Source organism: Sphaerodactylus townsendi, linkage group LG15 (assembly GCF_021028975.2).
Source record: "Sphaerodactylus townsendi isolate TG3544 linkage group LG15, MPM_Stown_v2.3, whole genome shotgun sequence".
NCBI lineage: Eukaryota > Metazoa > Chordata > Lepidosauria > Squamata > Sphaerodactylidae > Sphaerodactylus > Sphaerodactylus townsendi.
This window is the reverse complement of record NC_059439.1, coordinates 27858762-27880017: the sequence shown is the minus strand read 5'-3', so window position 1 is coordinate 27880017 and position 21256 is coordinate 27858762. Positions and strand designations below refer to the sequence as shown.

General features: G+C 48.4%; 1 protein-coding gene across 5 annotated transcripts; it reads left to right on the top strand.

Moving 5' to 3' along the window:
• The first annotated feature begins 779 nt into the window (after positions 1–779).
• Positions 780–20361, top strand: DNAAF3 (dynein axonemal assembly factor 3). Of its 5 annotated transcripts, none has more exons than XM_048518185.1 (12): positions 780–839; positions 2891–2974; positions 3795–3937; positions 9404–9497; positions 9657–9814; positions 12662–12838; positions 12963–13085; positions 15921–16043; positions 16645–16795; positions 17148–17262; positions 17497–17571; positions 20097–20361. In XM_048518185.1, the coding sequence occupies exons 2-12, from the start codon at positions 2893–2895 to the stop codon at positions 20257–20259; spliced, it is 1404 nt and encodes a 467-aa protein (XP_048374142.1). In that variant the 5' UTR covers positions 780–839; positions 2891–2892; the 3' UTR covers positions 20260–20361. The 5 variants fall into 5 exon arrangements, with proteins under 5 accessions (XP_048374142.1, XP_048374144.1, XP_048374146.1 ...); XM_048518186.1 differs by having other exon boundaries at positions 786–839; positions 3754–3937; XM_048518187.1 differs by lacking the exon at positions 15921–16043.
• Positions 20362–21256: the final 895 nt, after the last annotated feature.

The following is a 21256-nucleotide window of genomic DNA, read 5'->3' as shown; positions in this document are numbered from 1 at the left end:
CAAGGATACAAATGAGCTGGAGGGTTGAATGTTCATTAAAGACATGTCGGGTGAGGCCCCTATGATGTACGCCAAGTTCAAGAGGGTTGAAATGGGATTATCCATCAGCTGGGCCGTTCCCATGTGGTAGCTCCGAATCCTGGCACAAAGCACGTTTGAACTGCCCTTCTGCTTTTCACGAGGGGGTATCAAGAGTGGGCGAAAGCCTGGGGGACATCACGCAGGGCTATCCCCAAAACGACTCCAGCCCTTTACATTTCCCTCAACTTGGGTTTTACAAAAAATTCCAAACTAGCAATCTTTTTGGAAGAAACCGAAGCAGCCGCAGGAACCCAGCCTGTTTGCAAATGCTTCCTGGAGGGGTGAAATCTCCAGCGTGAAAGCAAACAGGGGGAAGCTGGATTCATTCATAATGTGTGCTGTGCAGAAACCACCAGAGATTCTGCAAAAAGTGCTGGGTGGATGGCATTACACTACTCTCAGCAAGCTGCTGCCAGGTTTAGCATGGGTGGAGTCGGGAAGCTTATGGTTGTGTGTGTGTGGAAGGGTGGTTTAGCATCCTTCCCTCTGTTTATAGGAGAGCGCCTTGGGCAAGGCTCAGAGCCAGGAAAACCCCAGGCTGGCCTCGCGCCCGCATCCCTGCAGGCCCCGTTTCCATGGAGACAGCGTCGCTGAAGCTCCTCTTCCTCCTTTTCCTTCCATGCGTCGTTATTGGCTCCTGCAGCCTGTTGCAGGCCCCGATTGAACGGGGGGCCTGCCGGTCACAGCCAGGAGGGCGGGACTTGGGAGGCTGGGGCAGCTGAACCTGCAGCAGTGCTGAGAGTTGGACTTTGCTAAAGGTGTGTTAACGGGGTTGGGGAGAAGAGCGTTTGCACAATTTTAGGCGAGCCAAATTTGGGATCTAGGGGGAGACCTGTGAAGTCGGCATTTGGTGCAAAAGGGGGGTAGAAGCAAATGCAGGTTGCATGAAACCAGGAGTTGCAATATGGGAATGAAATGGGGACAGGTATGCAGTTTGAGCCAAACCCAGGTGTGAAAATAGCAAAAAGAAAAACTGGTTGTGGTTGAAGATAGAGGATGGAAAAGGGCAGATCTGGCTCAGGAAAAGAGAAAGACCCCCAGATTTGTTCTTCGCACAGCAGAACTTTTCTGCAAAGACTTTGGTGTGTTGCAAGACCCCAAATCAGCAAGCTGAGTTTATCCAGATCACCAGCAGGAGGGTAAATAGTGCAGTAATGGGATTCGGCTGTTTAAAGAGAAGAAATCCCTTTGGTTCTTTAAGGTTGCTGCAGAAGCAAGACCTGCTTATTCAAGCCAGTGACATTTATGCTAAATTAAGTCGTGATGCCCTGAGTCCAAATTAGTGCAATAATTTACTCTGTGTGTGCATGTGGTGGAATATGTGGTGAACAGTCAGCCGAAATGGGGGCTTGTGAGCATATTTCCCTATTGGCCACTGTTAGCCTTTTTTTCTGATCACTGGTCTCAGAGCCTTTTGTGGAGAACAGGCCACATGACCTGGAAAAAAATGTACTAAACAAAAAGAGAGGGGAGGCTTGCGACGTTTAACCAGGTTTTCTATCTTTCCTTGCTGAACTTCTGCACAAGCTAAGAGCTGGAGAACGAGCGTTTGGCTTGGAGTTCTGCACACTCAAAAGCCACATATGCCTGCGTGCAGAAACAAGGAGAAACTCAACAGGACATAGTTCAGCTGCCGATTTATAGCAGGAACTTTCCCAATCTCATTCCCGGTCAGAAAAAAATAAATAAAATGAATGACACTGCTTTAAAAAAATGGCCTCCTCGAATAATATTGAATTTGCTTTCTTGCCCATAAAATACCACGGAGTTAAATTGTAGCCACGAGTAACAGCGCAATCCTACGCTGGTGAATTTGGAAGCGAGCCGCAGCAGTGTTCAGTACAAAGTAGAGACTTATAACGCTTCAGATTTAATGTGTTTTTATTCTAGCAGGAGTTTTAGAAAAAGTTTGTGCTGGAGTTGAAAACTCATTAGTCTTTAAAGTGTAAAAGGCTCCTGTTTGTTTTTTGGTAAAACAGGCAATTGCAGCTATCCCTGTACAACGTTCCATGGTGCTTATTATCCAGGTAACACAGTCGCCGCTTAAATATCTCCAATATCAACCAACCATTCTGCATGAAAGGGAGAAAGAGAACAATGGCTCATTCCGCATATGCAGGATAATGCACTTTCAAACTGCTTTCAGCGTTCTCTGAAGCTGTGCGGAATGGCAAAATCCACTTGCAAACAGTTGTGAAAGTAGTTTGAAAACGCATTATTTTGCGTGTGCGGAAGGGGCCAGAGAGACCTCATCTCTTGGCCTGTGAGATTTCATTTTTTGTTCTTGCATTAGTTACACGTGGTCTTCTGCTGCAAAAAAAAAAAAAGCAGAATACAATTGTAATCTTGAAATCAGCCCATAGCTATTTCCTGTCTGGCCAACAGGCCATTATAGACTGTGTCTTCTTCTGGCCAGGTGTGCCTGCCTGCGGCAAAGGTGTGCAACTTTTCAGAAGCCCCTCCACAGTTATGGGACGGGCTGCCCAGTGATACTTGTGGAAGGTACCTTCGTTGGTGGGTGTTTTCAGTTGCTTGCCAAGCTGTCCTGTTTTGTAGGCTTTTTCTAAGGAATATTCTTCTCCTTAAACGTCACTGGTTTTATCAGGATGCTGGATTTTTAAAAGATTGATTGCATTTCCTTGTGTTACATGCCTTGAATAAGGCAGAAGTAAAATTCTTAGATAAGTAGGGCAAAGGTATGGAAGGCAAAGCGTGTGTGAAGGTTTGAAAAAGAAGGCCTTCTGGGATTTTTCTGTGTCCCACCGGGCCTAGACAGGGCATTTGTGATTTTCCTGTGCTTTCTCTGCAGCCATGACAGCAGCCGGGAGTGGAAACGGTTTTGGCACCACGGCTTGGTGGGGCTTTTCTCCAGCCCTTGACCTACAAGCAATGTGTAGGTAACTTCTTGTTCACTAGAGACTACACAGCGTAGCATAGTGGTTAAAAGAAGTGGACTTTAATCTGGAGAACCAGGTTTGTTTTCCCACTCCTACACATGAAGCCTGCTGGGTGACCTTGGGCCAGTCACAGTTCTCTCTGAACTCTCTCAGCCCCACCTACCTCACAAGGTGTCTGTTGTGGGGAGCAGAAGGGAAGGTGGTTATAAACCGCATTAAGACTCCTTGGCAGGTAGAGAACAACAAGGCATAAAAACCAAGTCTTCTTTTTTGCCTACCTAGGAGCAGCAGTGGCGTAAGAGGTTAAGAGCTCATGTATCTAATCTGGAGGAACCGGGTTTGATTCCCAGCTCTGCCGCCTGAGCTGTGGAGGCTTATCTGGGGAATTCAGATTAGCCTGTGCACTCCCACACGTGCCAGCTGGGTGACCTTGGGCTAGTCACAGCTTCTGGGAGCTCTCTCAGCCCCACCTACCTCACAGGTTGTTTGTTGTGAGGGGGGAAGGGCAAGGAGATTGTCAGCTCCTTTGAGTCTCCTGCAGGAGAGAAAGGGGGATATAAATCTAAACTCTTCTACCTGCTCTGTATGAATTTGTACCCATTTGGTGTGAGGAATTGCTCCTGTTGGCAGCATGTGACCACTGATCTAGAAAGGGATTTGCAAATTATTTATCCTTATGCAGCACAGGCTATCTTGTTGCAGCAATGACTTGTGCACAGGTTGTTGTTTTTTTAGTAGACTTTCCTGAAAATTGGTTTTCTCTCTAACTGGACAGGAAAAAGTCTCCCAGATATGGTCATATCACTTTTTCTGCAGATATGGATACATCTGTGGAGCATCTGCACATGTCTGAGGATGGTACTCCAGAACTGAATATCTTGCTTGTGGGATCAGCTGATGGTCGCCATATCCTGAAGACGATGTGTCAAGCCCACCGACGGCCACGGAGGAAAATCAACGTATGTAAACTGCCCTCTCCCTTCCCCTGGTTTCTGTTTCGTCTTGAACCAGGTCTGTTCATTGGTTCGCTCTCGTTAAGTATTTTTCAACTGGCGGTTTTATTATTTTAACTTCATTGGGAGCTGCCTAGAGACCTCTGTATAAGGTGAGATAAAAATATTCATAAATAAAAATATTCATAAAAACATTCATAAAAATATTCATAAATATTCATGAATATATAATGAGCCCCCTATGCAAGCACCGGCCCATTATTGACCCATGGGTGACATTGCATCACAACGTTTACTGGGCAGACTTTGTTTACGAGATGGTGGATTCTAATCTGGAGAACTGAGTTCAATTCCCCACTCCTCCACCTGAGTGGCAGAGTCTTATCTGGTGAACCAGATGTGTTTCCGCACTCCTACATTCCTACTGGGTGACATTGGGCTAATCACAGTTCCTTCTGAACTCTCTTCGCCCCACCTGCCTCAAAAGGTGTCTGTTGTGGGGAGAGGAAGGGAAAGGAGCTTGTAAGCCCCCTTGAGTCTCCTTAGAGGAGAGAAAAGTGGGGTATAAATCCAGACTCCTCTTCTTCTTCTTCCTCCCCTTCTCTTTCCCCAAATACATGGCGATGTTGCCTCGTTATTGCGAAGACAAGGAGTCTGGCGGAGACGCTTTGGCAGCGGTCCATGGCCGTGAGCGTCTTGGCTTCGTCTGGCCGTAACGTCTCGAAAAGGCCCCGAGCTGACATGTGAGAGGGAGGTGCGGAGCTCATGGTGAACAAGGAGACGAGGGTCATGGCGGCAGCGCGGGCTCCGGCCCCCTTCCCTCGCAGCAACTCCCTCTAGACGGCGTGTCACCCACTCACCCCCTTGCGACCTCGCTGCATCACAAGGCAATGACTCAGCAGAGGCAGCCCTGCGAGTCCTTTTTTTTTTTTGAGCGTTGCTTCATGTTCAGAAGACGTGAGCATCAGATGTGGGGGAAGGAGGCATGGGAGCTGGCTTGCGGGGGAGAGCATCAGTGGCTAGAGGTTGGTACCAAAAATTCAGACGATCCCTTGCTGCAGGGAGCTTTGTGTGATCAGGTGGGTTGTTGGCGTTAGGCAGAGCCACCTCCCCCCGAAAGGGTAGTGTTTACGTTGTTATATTCTCCCCATCTCCCTGAGCGAAGAAGAAGAGCTGGTTTTCTGTACCCTGTTTTTCTCTACAGAAATGAAGCTCAAATCTCCGTTCGGCAGAGGCAAATTTACTGGTGGTCCCTTGTCTTCCTCCATCTGTTAGGCCCCTGCTGGACCTCGGGGAGTTCTGCAGAGCTTGTAAAACCGAGTTGTTCCACCGGGCCTTTGGTGAGGCTGGCCGCTGAGTCGGCCCTTCTTCGTTGCTCCTTACAAGCTCTGCGGAACTCCCCGAGGTCCCACAGGGGCCTAACAGATGGAGGAAGAGCATTCCACCAGGCAGGGGCCAGGGCCGTACAAGCCCTGGCCCGGGTAGAGGCCAGACAAGGGAGGTGGCTCTGCCTAACGCCAACAACCCACCTGATCACATTTCCCCTGCCAGCATCCTTTCCTCTGCTTCAGTCAGATGTCTTCCCCTTTTGACAGATCCAGATTTCCTGGCTCTCTGTCACGTAGTTGGTCTTGAACTCCCAAAGAACTCCCAGGATTCGGGGCATCTACCCACCCACTCCTCTGCAACCCAACTCGTATCTCTCTCCTGTCACAAAGCTCCCTGCAGCAAGGGATCGTCTGAATTTTTGGTACCAACCTCTAGCCACTGATGCTCTCCCCCGCGGCTTGTTCCCTTCAGGCTAAAAAATGCCCTGGTGGGAACTACACTTCCCAGGAGACCTTGGAGCCCCAGGGTCTCATGGGAAGTGTAGTTCCCATCAGGCCATTTTCAGTGTGAAGGGAACAAGCCACTTTTCCAGACTGAATTAAGGAAAGGGGGTCAGGGCACCGCGGGGGCGGGGGACGGAAAACCCAGAGTGCGCACTGGGCACACTCTGACCCAGCTACGCCTCTGGATTAGAGTCTTCCTTTCATGTGAAGGAGTGCGGAATCAAACCTAATTCTCCAGATTAGAACCCTCTGCTCTTAACCACTACACCATGCTGGCTCTCCTCTCACTGAGCGGTGAGACTTCCCAGCGGTAACATCGAAAGGTTTAGTACTTTGTGAAGTCGGCCCACGAAGGTCGCAAGAAAGAGGCGTGACGCAGCGATATCATCCGATGGAGAGAAGCCAGCGGCAGGCTAATCTGCTGAGCTAGCGGTCCCTGGCACCTTTTATTAGGGTTTTCGGGAGGCGGGTTCGGAGGCGGGAGAGCGGGAGAATCCTGGGCAATACATGAGTCATAGGGACTGCGTACGTGTGGGAGGAAGCGTTCCTGTCTGGGCCTAATCCATACCTGGGGGTATGCACCTTTTTCTCCCTTTGTCCAGGGCATCCCATGACCATGAGTCATGAGGGTCTTGTGACAGGTGAGCTCACCTGCCCAGAGGGCAACAGATGGCGCAGGCATCCCCGTGCTCTGTCTGAAGCTCTGCTGGGTGAGGCTGGCTCACCCCAACACTTTGGGGGAAAGATGTGTCCTGTTACGATATGATAAGTATTTTTTCGGTCATTGACCCACAGAGATGTGTCATGTTTTTATGAAGTTTGTTTTTCCTTCGACAATACAAAGTTCGTTTTTATTTACAAATATGCGAGGTGGAACATGCACCGAAGCAAACAAGTACTTCTACAAGGCACCAGGTCTCCTAACTAAACAACAACAACGTATTGTCGAAGGCTTTCACAACTGGAATCACTGGGGTGCTGTGTGGTTTCTGGGCTGTATGGCCGTGTTCTAGCAGCATTCTCTCCTGACGTTTCGCCTGCATCTGTGGCTGGCATCTTCAGAGGATCTGATCAGATCCTCTGAAGATGCCAGCCACAGATGCAGGCGAAACGTCAGGAGAGAATGCTGCTAGAACATGGCCATCCAGCCCGGAACCCACAACACCCCAACAACAACAACCTTTATTAGGCGTTTAAAATAGGCTCTAGATCGCTGCCAGACATTTATGACGTACAAATCGATCTCATAACTGTATCAATAACCTGCAGAAATGTGAAAACCCAACCCCAAGATGCCTTAGCTTCAGCCACCTCTCTCTGTCTCTTCCCCCCAAATTGTGCCAGGCTTTTGTCTCTGACATCCCCCCTCCCCCGAATATGTGAATTACCCTTTGATGGATGATGATGGAGACCTTCGTCGGCAATTAATGGAACATTAACCTTCTTTTTAGCAAAGCTTGGGCTCTAATGAGGTGATATGTTCAGAAGTGACCTTTAATGATAAGCCCATTTGCAGCGGTATTTTGCTTCAGTGCAGGATTCTTGGGTTCCTCATGGAAGTAAGCAGGGGTGTGTGGAGCTGCTGAACTTGAATGGTGGTTTCTGTTCTCTTGAAAATGGGAAGATTACTCTAGTTCAGGGGTCCCCAAACTTTTTAAACAGGGGGCCAGTTCACTGTCCCTCAGACTGTTGGAGGGCCGGACTAAAAAAAACTATGAACAAATTCCTATCCACAAATGATTGTAAAATGTTTGATTTCACCTTTCAGCCTTTCTGTCATGGTCTATTTTTAGAACAGTGACCAAAGTATGTCAAGTACAGGGTGGGCTCCAAATATTGTTGGGGAGGCTGTGGAATACCTTCCCCTGTAAAAAAAAAAAAGCAGAACTTTCCCAATGAAGCATTCTATCTAACCCAGGATCAGGTATCTTCCTGGGTTCTTTCCTCCCTAGCAGCCAGCGAGTGATTCGCCAGCCTGGCTGATGCCAATGGGAGTGGGGCGGAACAGAAAGCCTGAGAGCAACACATGGAGTAGCCGAGAGGGAAAGGCGGAGCAGGCGTTGCCACATGTAAGGTTTCCAACTCTGGGTCAGAAAATTCATGGAGATTTGGGGGTGCCATCACGTAATTGCAATCAACAGCCGTTGGGGCCGGTTCCTCCTCTCCCTCGAGCCCCCACTGCACATGAATGGAGCCATCGCCGCCATGCCTGGCGGGCCGGATAAATACCTTCAGGGGGCCACATTTGGCCCCCGGGGCGTAGTTTGGGGACCCCTGCTCTAGTTGGTCTCCCGGGAGCTTGCCAGGACATATTGGGGATCCTGCACTCTGTGACTGAGCTTCCCTTGGCGTTCTTGCCGCAAAGTCGTATTTGCAGTCGTTTGTTTGTCGTTTATGGATGTCTGAAGAGCCGTGACGGATCAGACCACAGGCTCATCTTTCATTCAGTTTCCGACAGGGCATCAATCAGACCGCCACGGGGAAAGAACCGCGGCGTGGCTTGTAGCTTTTGTACTTCCTCAGAGAGCCCTTTCCTGACCCAGTAACCTCTTGCTCTATCCACTAACCTGGATAGCTTTAAAAGGGGCTTGGACAGATTGATGGAGGAGAAGTCGATTTATGGCTACCAATCTTGATCCTCCTTGATCTGAGGTTGCAAATGCCTTAACAGTCCAGGTGATCGGGAGCAGCAGCAGCAGAAGGCCCTTGCTTTCACCTCCTGCATGTGAGCTCCCAAAGGCACCTGGTGGGCCACTGCGAGTAGCAGAGAGCTGGACTAGATGGACTCTGGTCTGATCCAGCTGGCTTGTTCTCATGTTCTTATGTTCTTATGCTCGGTCTAAAAGGTCACAGGGAACTTTGGTGGATACAAAAAAAAAAGTAAACAAGCAGAGAAGGTATAACAGTGGTGGCGAACCTATGGCACGGGTGCCAGAGGTGGCACTCAGAGCCCTGTTTGTGGGTACGTGTGCCATCACCCCAGTTTTGGGGTATTCCAGGGCGGGGGCACACAGGGGTGCAAGGGGCACACGTGCCCCAGATGCAGTTTTCCCTTGCTCCGCCCCTGGCACTCGGTCTCTAAAAGGTTCGCCATCACTGAGGTATAATAATAAAAAAGATATATAAAGATAAGGAGGAAGCTGTCTTCTCCACATTCTGCACAGTTTGTTGTAGCTCTCCTCAGGAAAGGAATGGCACAAGCTGGCCACCGCTTCCCCCTCCCCAATACAATCTCCTGAGAGCCAGCGGGGTGTAGTGGTTAACAGCAGGTGCACTCTAATCTGGAGGACCGGGTTTGATTCCCCGCTCTGCCAATTGAGCTGTGGAGGCTTATCTGGGGAATTCAGATTAGCCTGTGCACTCCAACACATGCCAGCTGGGTGACCTTGGGCTAGCCACAGTTCTTCGGAGCCCTCTCAACCCCACCCACCTCACAGGGTGTTTGTTGTGGGGGGGGGGAAGAGAAAGGAGATTGTAAGCTTCTTTGAGACTCCTTGCAGGAGAGAAAGGGGGGGATATAAATCCAACTCTTCTCCTCCTCCTCCTCCTCTTATTGAAATGCTTCTTGCGCATTCTCTGGGACCGGAGGGAGCTGACTCAGTCTCACTCAGTTAAATTGTTCTTTCTCTCCTGTGCTCAGTTTTATGTGCTGGAAAATAACCTGGAGGCGCTGGGTCGGCAGTTGCTGTTTCTGAGCCTGGCGCTGGAGCCTCTGGAGAAGATGGGTCTGCAAGGTGAAGGCTGATAAACGTCCCTCCCACCCCCCAGTGTTAGACCTGGACGGGGTGGGGGGTGGGGCTCGAGACTCCTGGCTTCGGGCCCATCCCTGGGAGTCCGTGACCACTGGGGTCAAGCCTGCTGACTGATACCAGACCGTTCCCTTCTTCTTCCAGAGAAGAGTGAGTTGTTCTTGGAGCTGATGGGGAATACTCTGGTCCGAAGCCAGACAGCTGCTTATTTGCAGGAGAAGGCGGGCCTTTTCGTCCGTTACATCACAGATCCCTGCTTTCAGCAAGCTGACCTCCCCACATTGGACTTGTCTGCCCTCAAGGTAAAAGAAGAAGAAGAAGAAGAATTTGGATTTATATCCCTCCTTTCTTTCCTCTAAGGGGCTTACAATCTTCTTTCCCTTCCCCCCCTCCCCAACAAACACCCTGTGAGGTAGGTGGGGCTGAGAGAGCGCTGAAGAACTGTGACTAGCCCAAGGTCATATAAGAACATAAGAACAAGCCAGCTGGATCAGACCAGAGTCCATCTAGTCCAGCACTCTGCTACTCGCAGTGGCCACCAGGTGCCTTTGGGAGCTCACTTGCAGGATGTGAAAGCAATGGCCTTCTGCTGCTGCCGCTCCCGAGCACCTGGTCTGCTAAGGCATTTGCAATCTCAGATCAATCTTAGTAGATATAGATCGACTTCTCCTCCATAAATCTGTCCAAGCCCTTTTTAAAGCTATCCAGGTTAGTGGCCATCACCACCTCCTGTGGCAGCATATTCCAAACACCAGTCTGGCGTGTGTTGTTGGAGTGCACAAGCTAATCCGGTTCACCAGATAAGCCTCCACAGCTCAAGTGGCAGAGCGGGGAGTCAAACCCGGTTCTCCAGATTAGAGCGCACCTGCTCTTAACCTCTACACCTAATGTGCAAGAACCTCTTTCATTCTTTGCTGCCATTCTGGGCCCAGCTGCTGTCCCCCTCGCAGAGGGTTGCTTCTTCCCTTTTCAACACCAGCCGCTGGACTGTGTCCTCCTGAGCTTTGGGTGGCAAATCACATTGCACACTGTTGTGATGGCCAATCTATGATATCTATCTATCTATCTATCTATCTATCTATCTATCTATCTATCTATCTATCTATCTATCTATCTATCTATCTATCTATCTATCTATCTATCTATCTATCTATCTATCTATCTATCTATCTATCTATCTATCTATCATCTATTCATCTATCTATCTATCTATCTATCTATCTATCTATCTATCTATCTATCTATCTATCTATCTATCTATCTATCTATCTATCTATCTATCTATCTATCTATCTATCTACCTACCTACCCTCCCACCCACCCACCCACCCACCCACCCATCCCCTGAGGGCTCTGGGCGGTGAACAACAAAATAGTATAACATAAACGGTAATAACAGCAAATAATATAAATATAAATAACATCATTAAAACATAAAATTACAGCGTTCCACATAAACCACTTGGCGTCCAGCATTAAAACTATCAATAAAACCCTCCCAAAGAGGGGGACGGTAGATCTAGATGTCACAGGCTCCCAGAATGTTAAAAGGGAGAGACAAAGAGGGCGCACACCATCAGCGGCTGGCCTCCCCAAAAGCCCGGTGGAACAACTCGGTCTTACAGGCCCTGCGGAACTCACCATGATCCCGCAGGGCCCGGACAGTTGGAGGGAGAGTGTTCCACCAGGCAGGGGCCAGGGCCGTAAAAGCCCTGGCCCGGGTGGAGGCCAGCCGTGTCATTGTGGGGCTGGGAACCACCAGTAAATTGGCCTCTGGGTTTATGTGTGTGTTTTTTCAGTCGCTTCGCTTATTATTTTGACTGTTTTCCAAGGCTTACCACCACCATCACCACCACCTTAGAAAAACATTCAGTGAGTTTGGAGTTTGAGATAAAATTGCAAACCAGCGGAACAAGAAACCCAGCAATAGAATTACTGATTGTGCCTCGAAGCTAGCCGAAGGCTAACAGGAGAGTTTTAATAATCCTTGTGAAAGGCAGACGACGAACGGGGCTTCCTCAGCCCTGTGCTGTGTGTGGTGTGACAGGATCTCTGGTAGACAGTTCTAGGAAAAATGTTGACAGCCGCTGCCAGCGGAGATCATTATATTCGGGTGGCAGGCCAGTGCTTGTGACAGTATAAGGCAGCTCAGAGAGACAGCATTGCAGGCTCAAATGCGAACCATCTCCATTTGAATCTAGTGTAGCAGAGGCATAAACTGCGGGGCCTGGCTTCCCCGCCCTAGTGGGCAGAGATGGGGTGTGAAAAGTCTTAAGTCATCTTGGAGGTTAATCTTGGGGGGAAGTCAAGGGGGAGGGAAAAGAAAGGTCCCCAGAGGACTCACGATCCCTAGCGGAAATGATATCCAGCTGTCTTCAACCAGGGGCCTTTTTGCCCTTGGTTCTGACCTCTGTCAAATGAGACCCAGGGCCTGCGGCACCCGTTGCAGTTCCACGGGGCCTGTCAGAGGGAGCCTTTCCACTATAGATAAGGGCAGCAATGGCATGCCATCATAGCTGGCCTCTCTTTCCCCCCTCTTCCCCTTTTCCTTCCCCTATCTTCTTCCTTTTCCTCTTTCCTTCCCCCTTCCTCCAACACACGCCAGCTGGGTGACCTTGGGCTAGTCACAGCTTTTCAGAGCTCTCTCAGCCACACCTACCTCACAGGGTGTTTGTTGTGAGGGGGGAAGGGCAAGGAGATTGTAAGCCCCTTTGAGTCTCCTACAGGAGAGAAAGGGGGGATATAATCCAAAACTCCTCCTCCTTCTCTTCTTCTTCTTCTTCTTCTTCTTCTTCTTCTTCTTCTTCTTCTTCTTCTTCTTCTTCTTCTTCTTCTTCTTCTTCTTCTCCTCCTCCTCCTCCTCCTCCTCCTCCTCCCTCCCTCCCCCCTCCCTTCCCCCCCCCCTTCTCTCCCTCTCTTCTCTCTTCTTCTTCTTCTTCTTCTTCTTCTTCTTCTTCTTCTTCTTCTTCTTCCTTTAATACCTTCCTCTGAGTGATTGATTTTATGACGCCTTTTATAACGTACTGTCCCATGTTTTAATCTGTCTGTTTATTGTTGCAAGCCATCCTGAGCCCGTGAAGGGAAAGGTGGCCTAGGGAAAGAAATCCTGGCTCTGACAACTAACTCTTGGTTGGCCTTTTCCTTCACAGTTCAAGGAGCGGGACCTGTTGGAGGCAATATTCCGGTTCTGGAAGAACCCCGATCCGCAGTCTTTCCAGATCGAGCACCTCTGGGACCTGCGGCTCCGGCAATACCTGGGCGCCCGCTACGACGCCCGCCGTGGGGTTTGCGACTGGGACCTCACCATGAAGTTGCACGAGCATGGGGTGCGAAACTGGAAGAGGGAATGACTCTCGTGTGCCATGCCAATCTGTGCCACGGAGCAGGGGCGTGCCAAAGGCCCCGGGAACGTTCTGCCATCAGACAGTAGTTGCGTTCCTTCCTTCCTAGGCCAAAGCAATCAATTCCCGTGAGTTTTTCCGGTGGCGCAACACAGGCTTGGCCTTTGAGCTGCGGGAAGCCCCCTACGACGTCCCCAACAAGACTCTGGCGTCCGGCCGTCTCCTCAGACACGTGAGCCACCTCGCTTTTGTGAGACTGGGATATGGTTTGGTGGGCCGTTGCCTGAATATGAGACAGCGGGGTCTCTTTTGTCAGGGTGGGATGGGCTGGCAGGCTGGGATGGGATGGGATGGGATGGGAGAACAGCCTGAACTCAGGCAAGGCTAGCATCCTTCTCACTGCTCCGCTGCTCTAGGCAGGTATCTGGAGGAACATCGATCCAGAAAAGACAGGTCTTGCCTGCCCCTTCCTTCCAGCATTGCAATGAAGCCACCGTATCAGGTCCTCTGTGAGATATAGAAGAAGAAGAAGAAGAAGAGTTTGGATTTATATCCCCCCTTTCTCTCCTGCAGGAGACTCAAAGGGGCTGACAATCTCCTTGCCCTTCCCCCCTCACAACAAACACCCTGTGAGGTAGGTGGTGCTGAGAGAGCTCTCAGAAGAGCTGTGACTAGCCCAAGGTCACCCAGCTGGCGTGTGCGGGAGTGCACAGGCTAATCTGAATTCCCCAGAGAAGCCTCCACAGCTCAGGCGGCAGAGCTGGGAATCAAACCCGGTTCCTCCAGATTAGATACACGAGCTCTTAACCTCCTATGCCGCTGCTGCTCCTAATTACCACAACCAGTGAGGAGCCTCTCTTAAACGTTGCAGAGACAGTGTGGTGTAGTGGTTAAGAGCAGGTGGGCCCTAATCTGGAGAATTGGGTTTGATTCTGCATACACGCACGCACGCACGCACACACACACACACAATTTTGGGGTGGGTTTTCCTGTTTCAAAACTGTAAGTAGCCTGGCTGCAGGGGCAGGGGTGAGACAACGAAGGGTGTGAATTGTTAAGCGTCATCACCGCCTCGCCTGCCAGCACACTGGCTTTCTCCCAAACCCTGGTCCCGCCATTCACCTTAACCAGCAGATGCACATTTAAGAAATAATAATAATAATAATAATAATAATAATAATAATAATAATAATAATAATAATAATAATAATAATAATAATAATAATAATAGAGGACAAAGAGCTGGAAAAGATCACAAAATACAAGGACCTACAAATTGAAGTTGAACGATTGTGGCAGAAAAGAACAACAGTAATCCCACTAGTAGTCGGTGCTCTAGGAGGAATCCCAAGAAATCTTGAAAAACATCTGGAAAGCCTAAACTTGGACCAGAACATCAGTCCACACATGCAGAAAGCAGCACTTCTAGGAGACTACACATTCTCATAAATACCTCCTAATATCCTAGGTCCTTGGGAAGGACTCGATATTCAGAGATGAATTCCAGACACTTGTGCTGTGTTGTTATGTGTATAATAATAATAATAATAATAATAATAATAATAATAATAATAATAATAATAATAATAATAATAATAATAATAATAATAATAATAATAATAATAATAATAATAATAATAATAATAATAATTTGACTAATGTGGCAGAAAAGAACAACAGTAATCCCACTCATAGTCGGTGCTCTAGGAGGAATCCCAAGAAATCTTGAAAACATCTGAAAGCCTAAATTGGACAGAACATCAGTCCATGTTGCAGAAAGCGTCCATCACAAATACCTCTATCCCAGGTCCTTGGGAAGGACCTGGAGACAGAGAGATGAATCTAGACACTTGTGCTGTGTTGTTATGTGTATAATAATAATAATAATAATAATAATAATAATAATAATAATAATAATAATAATAATAATAACACAATAATAATACATATGACAAGAGCTAGAAAACACAAATACAAGGACCTACAAAATTGAAGTTGAACGACAGGCAGAAAAGAACAGTAATCCCACCAGTAGTCAGGCTTAGAGGAATCCCAAGAAATCTTGAAAACATCTGAAAGCCTAACACAGAATTTGTCATCCATGCTGCAGAAAGCAGCAATCTCTAGAACTCTACACATTCTAGGCAAAATACCTCATTATCCCAGTCCTGGGAAGACCTCATATTCACAGATGAATTCCAAGAAGGACTCCAGCAGTTGTCATGCATAATAATAACAATAAAATAAATACAATATAATAATAATAATAATAATAGTAGTAGTAGTCGTCGTAGTCGTAGTCATAGTAGTCGTAGTTGTTGTTGTTGTTGTTGTTTTAATGCAGCTTAATTAATTAAGTATACTGCCCCATCCCCGAAGGGCTCTGGGTAGAACATGCCCTTCTTAATCCTGTTCAGTTTTATCCATCCCATGACGGGAATTTTTCTCTCTTTCCCACAATACTAGAACCAGGGGGCATCCCTTGAGAGTGCTGGGGGGAAGAATCAGGACTGATAAAAGGAAACATTTCTTCACGTTAACGCGTGATCGGTGTTTGGAGTATGCTGCCACAGGAGGTGGTGATGGCCGCTAACCTGGATAGCTTTAAAAGGGGCCTGGACTGATTTATGGAGGAGAAGTCGATCTAGGGCTACCAGTCTTGATCCTCCTTGATCTGAGATTGCAAATGCCTTAGCAGACCAGGTGCTCAGGAGCAGCAGCAGCAGCAGAAGGCCATTGCTTTCACCTCCTGCATTTGAGCTCCCAATGGCACCTGGTGGGCCACTGCAAGGAGCAGAGTGCTGGACTTGATGGAATCTGGTCTGATCCAGCAGGCTCTTTCTTATGTTCTCAAGGTGTTTTCTGGGATTTCTTTCCTTTTCTCCGAGAGTGCTGGGCAGGATTCCTGCTCTGGAGACGGGTTGACAACAGAACCGTCTGTTTGAGGGGGAAGTCTGCTTTAATTTTGCCCATATCACTGCCGTAGGATTAATAGTCAAGATTTTGAACCGCTCGGACAGAGAAGAGACCAATGAAGTTAGCTAATTACAGACTTCTCGCCTTCCAGAAAGGGGAGCCGATGCCAGCACGGGGATACTGGGGAGACATTGCCACCGGCCCCTTCGTCACCTTTGGGATTGAGACGGAAGAGACCAGTCTGCTGAAAACCGTCAATGGCCTTCCTAGCAAGGTGGGCCACGATTGGCTCTTGCTTGGAAGAGAAAAAGCAGGTGGCACTTGTTGGGGGCGGGGGATATCGTGGGCCAGGTTTAGGCCACCAAAATCTTGTTGGTCTCCAAGGTGCAATGGGAGTAACCCTTAAAAAAAAAAACCCCTAGGAGTTGTCTTCCCAGATCTGCTAAGCCCTACAAGGAAAGACTGAGGGACTTAGAAATGTTTAGTCTGGAAAGAGAAGTTTGAGTGGGGGACAAGATTGTTCTCTTGAAGTATCTGAAAGGCTGTCGTTAAGAGAAGCTCACAGACCTGTTCCTGTTGGCATCGGGACAGGACTCGCAATAACGAGTATAAACTACAAGTGGAAACAGAGGCGTAGCTAGGCCAGAGTGCGCCCGGTTTAGAGATTGGTACGCTGCTTATTGAATTTTAAGGGTTTTTAATTGTTGTTTTAATGATTGATTATGGATGTTGTTGTTGTAAACCGCCTAGAGCCCTTTGGGAATGAGGCGGTCTGTGAAATCCGAATGAATGAATGAATGAATGAATGAATGAATGATGATGATGATGTAAATCAAGGCCATTTCCAAGCTGGCCTTCCTTTTTCTCCTCCATAGAGTGCCCAGGACATCTCCTTGTACAACGTCACTGCCATGTTCTATGAACTGAGCTATCGCTCCTGCTATAACCCACCCACAGCCTCAGAGGAAAAGGACGGCAGCCCGCGAGGGAATGAGGAGGACCCTGCTACACTGGATGCCGTCAGCAGTGAGTAGTGCTTGCTGTCTGTCATTGGGACTTCCATATTCCTCTTTCATTATTCTCTCTGGGGCAGAGGCTCCCAGGATGCACTGCCAAATGCTTGTTCGCTGTGTTTAGTTTTACTGCTCCTTTACCTCCAGAATTCAGGGCGGATTAGAAAAGCAAGTGAAAATAAGAATGGCTGAATATTAGTTTCCCCCCCCTCCCGTCAGCAGTGTTCTGGGCAGACTTCTGCCTCCTGTTTGCCCTGAAGGCAGGGCTGTAAACATTTCCCAAGTTGTTCTCCTTTAGCTTTGCTCTCTTCCTCCTCCCATCCTTGCTATCAAGTGTCCAGCTGTGTTTTTCTAACACCCCGCAGGCTCTCCTGCCACAGAAGATATCCGAGTCCACTTCCTGCCTCTCGACTGCCTCCCCCGGCTCCATCTCAAGAGCAAATACCAAAGGTTATTCAACCTTGTCTTTTTCTCATGCAGGTAAGGCAGGGGATTGGGTAGGAGACTTCCAGGAGGGGTGGGGTGGGGGGAACCACAAGGCTGGGAGTCAGCTGGTACTCCAGCATCCCTCCAAAGAGGATGGGGAGTCACTAGCTGTGCTGGGAGGTGGGGCTGCTGGCTGATTCAAGAGGGGTCTTGCTCGCTTCGGCAGTGAGGGCGATACCCAAGAGGTCTCTTCTCTCTACCCACCACCCCTCTGCTTGCCTTTTGTAGCATGGTACACCTCCTGAAACCAGATCTGCGTCTGGTGTCCGCCCCGAAAGCCATTCTCCTAGTTGAGCTGACGAAGTAAGTGTTTCTTTCTGCACCATATTTTGGAAAACAATGCTACCTCTTCCCAGGAAAAATGGCTCACAGTGACGCAGCAGACGAGACCAAGACAGTGGATTTGGTCAAACAAGACCCGGGTGTGAGTCCTCGCTTGGGCATGAGTAGCAGTGTAATTTACTTTGCAGGGTTTGGGTCTGTTTCCTTATGGTTCCTTGCCTGTCTGTTCTCTCAGAACTCTCAGCAGACACAAGCAATGGCAAAGCGCCTCCCAACACCTCTTGCTTTGAAAATTCTACCAGGTTGCCATAAGTCAACTGTGTCAGCTGTGACTTGACGTCTCATGCATTTACACACACCACACACACACACACACACACACACACACTAAAGGCTCCCCAGAAAAGGGTTTTTTTAAAGTAAAGATGATCATTTTGAACGGCGAGGTGGCTGATAACATTAATGTGTTTATATTTTAATAACATGCATCAAAGGCCTTGCCCTTGCCCTTAAAACGGATGCTTTTAATTAAAACCACCAGCCTGATCTTCACTGCAGCCAGTTCCTACTTGGGGATGGCCCCTTACCCACAGCTTAACATTCAAGGTCTACCCAACACCTAAATTAATTTATTAACTTACGCAGCTAATAAATTTCTTCCGCAGTTAATAAATTGCTTACGCAGTTAATAAAATAAATTGCTTACGCAGTTAATAAAGTTAACTTACGCGGTTAATAAATACCCAACCAGGTGCAATGGCAAACCTCCTCGGAACATCTCTGGCCTTGAAAACTCTATGGGGTTCCCATAAATCAACTGGGACTTGAGGGCACCTTCCACCGCTGTACAAAAACTGTGTCTGGGTGTGGGGGTTTCAGTTGTAGGACTGGGGAGGCCTTTCTGTGCCTGAGTCTGTGATGAGCCGCTGAGCCTTGAGAAAAAACAGTATAGGGCAGTGGTTCTCAACCTGTGGGTCGTGACCCCTTTGGGGGTCGAATGACCCTTTCACAGGGGCTGCCTAAGACTCTGCATCAGTGTTCTCCATCTGTAAAATGGGTAAATGTGAGGGTTGGGGGTCACCACAACACAAGGAACTGTATTAAAGGGTCGCGGCATTAGGAAGGTTGAGAACCACTGGTATAGGGTGAGGTGAATCAATGGCCTGACCCAGTAGAAGGCAGTTCGGAATGCTTTTTAGGGAACAGCTGGCAGTCGGAGAACTCGGAGGAGTTCCTGTTCTCGGAAAGTCGGGGAAACAATTGGATGAAGACAAATGATCTGTTAGCAATGTCTTTTTAAACAAAAGAACTCAAGCACGAAACACAAATGTTGGTGAGTGGGTCAGACGAGCGTGCCAATGCTTTCCACACTTGATGGGGGGTGGGGGGGTGCGTACGGATTTTGCATCGTAGCGTGCCTGTCCAAGTACATGATAAACTGAGGAACTTTCTCCTGGATTCCAGAAACTCGGTGATAGTAGGTAGGAGAAAAACAAGATTTTCCTCTCGGTGTTCCGCATCCTAAGCTCCCTGTTTCTTTCAAGATTTTTAGCCCACTTTTCTCTCGGCGGGGACCCGGAGCAGCTCATAAAATACAATTTTTTAAGGAGCAAGCAGAAAACAAAAATGAATGGTCTGGTACACCTGGTCTTGGTTCTGCTGGCCTGCTTCGCTTAGGGCCTTGGGCTGCAAACCACAGGCCCAAATTCCTCTGGCTCCTGCCCTTTGGCTTGCTTGCATCACAGGCTCTGGTCGAATACATTTGTGGGATCCAAAAATTTTAGTAACAGGTTCCCATGGTGGTGGGATTCAAACAGTGGCGTGAAGCCAATTGGGGCTGGGCGGGGCACGACGGGGGCGTTGTCGGCATTCGCTGGGGCATTAATAATTTCTCTGTTACTGTAAAAAACTCTTACTGTAAAAAAAAGTTCCTAATTTCCAGCTGGTATCTTTCTGTCCATAATTTAAACTCATTATAGCAAGTCTACTGCCAACAGAAACAACTACTTCTCCTCTAATTGACTGCCTGTCAAATACTTCATACTTTCAAATACTTAATTTTGTTTCTAGAAATCAAAAGAAGGATACTTTCCTTAAACAAGGAACTTTACCGTATTTCTAAAACATGTGTTTAAAACAGTCCAACAGGGAGAATTATCTCCCGTTTTCTACCTTCGCCAACCAGCCACATAGGAAACAACAGGACTTTATGATTTTTGGACCTAATGGAATTTCTAAGGGAAAAGTAGACCCAATTAGTAACCCCCTCTCGGCACACACAAATAATTAGTAACCCACTCTCGGGAACTGGTGAGAACCTGCTGGATCCCACCTCTGGTCGAATACCTGCAAACAGAAGAGGAATGGAAGCTTGGCTCAGAGCTCATTCAGTTGCCATAAAAGTGTTCCCCGCCTTCTTCCCCTTCTTGGTGGCGATGCTGTTTTTTGAGAGGGTCGCAGGGCCTAGATAATTTAGCCAAGGGGTCCCCTCACTGGGAGGCAAGCGATGCCCACCTGCTCATCAGATTCGACCCTTCCTCTTTCAGCTATCTGCCCGACCTCCGCAAGGAGCAGGTGTCCGAGTTCTCCTCCCGAGTGACCAACCTGGGAAGCGAAGCCGGATTTGTGCCCGTCGAAGTGCCGGGCAAAGAAGTCTTTTCGTTTTTCCGGCTGGGGGATCCTCCTGAGATGGCGGAACCAGGCCTCTGAAACCCCTGCCCCGTTTTTTAATGTTAGTCTTCTTTTGAATCTTATTGTGTATTTTTTTAAAAAAAATAATTCCTCTGAATAAAAAAGGCTGCTGTTGTATAACATGCCCAGGAACGTGTCAGTCTGTGCTTCAGTCCCTTTGCTGCGAGGTGGAGGGGCACCCGTGCTTCTTGGGTCTGGCTATCGTGTCAAGTGGATTTTCCTCACGTACGCAATCTGAGCTCATACAGCTGTGCAGAAAGGGTCAAACTGGATGTGATGGAGATTGCAGGTGGCCCGGTGTCTTTTTAAGCTTCTGTACAGGACCTGTTTGGGATCAAAGCCATTGGAGGAACCTTCCACACCTCCATAGTTTTGCTAATTAAAACCTCTGTTCTACACTTTTTCTGCTCTGTGCAGTTTAGAATTTTTTCAAGGGGTGTCTAGCCCTGCCCCTTTAGATGCTCGTGGTGCTGGCAGGAACTGATGGGAATTGTAGTCCATAAACATCTGGAGGGCTAGGGGTTGAACACCCCTGTTTTAAAGAGGAAGGGGAAGGGGAGATATGTCCTCATTTTTCACCTGCCTTCTTTTTTTTAAAAGGCTTTGATGGGATTTGGCAAGTGCCAGTCACACAATCCAGTCATGAAGGAGTTCATTGTTGCATGCTAATTAGTTAGTGAGGTCAGAAGTCAGTGACCAGGTAATTGATACCTGTTGCTTGGGTGGGCTACATGCAGGTCTGCACGTAGGCTTTAGATATATCTTCTTTGTGTTGCACTCTGCACCTGGTCAGTTCAGTCTATCCATAGCGAAGAAGAAGAAGAAGAAGAAGAAGAAGAAGAAGAAGAAGAGGAGGAGGAGGAGGAGGAGGAGGAGGAGTTTGGATTTATATCCCCCCTTTCTCTCCTGCAGGAGACTCAAAGGGGCTGACAATCCCCTTGCCCTTCCCCCCTCACAACAAACACCCTGTGAGGTAGGTAGGGCTGAGAGAGCTCCGAGAAGCTGTGACCAGCCC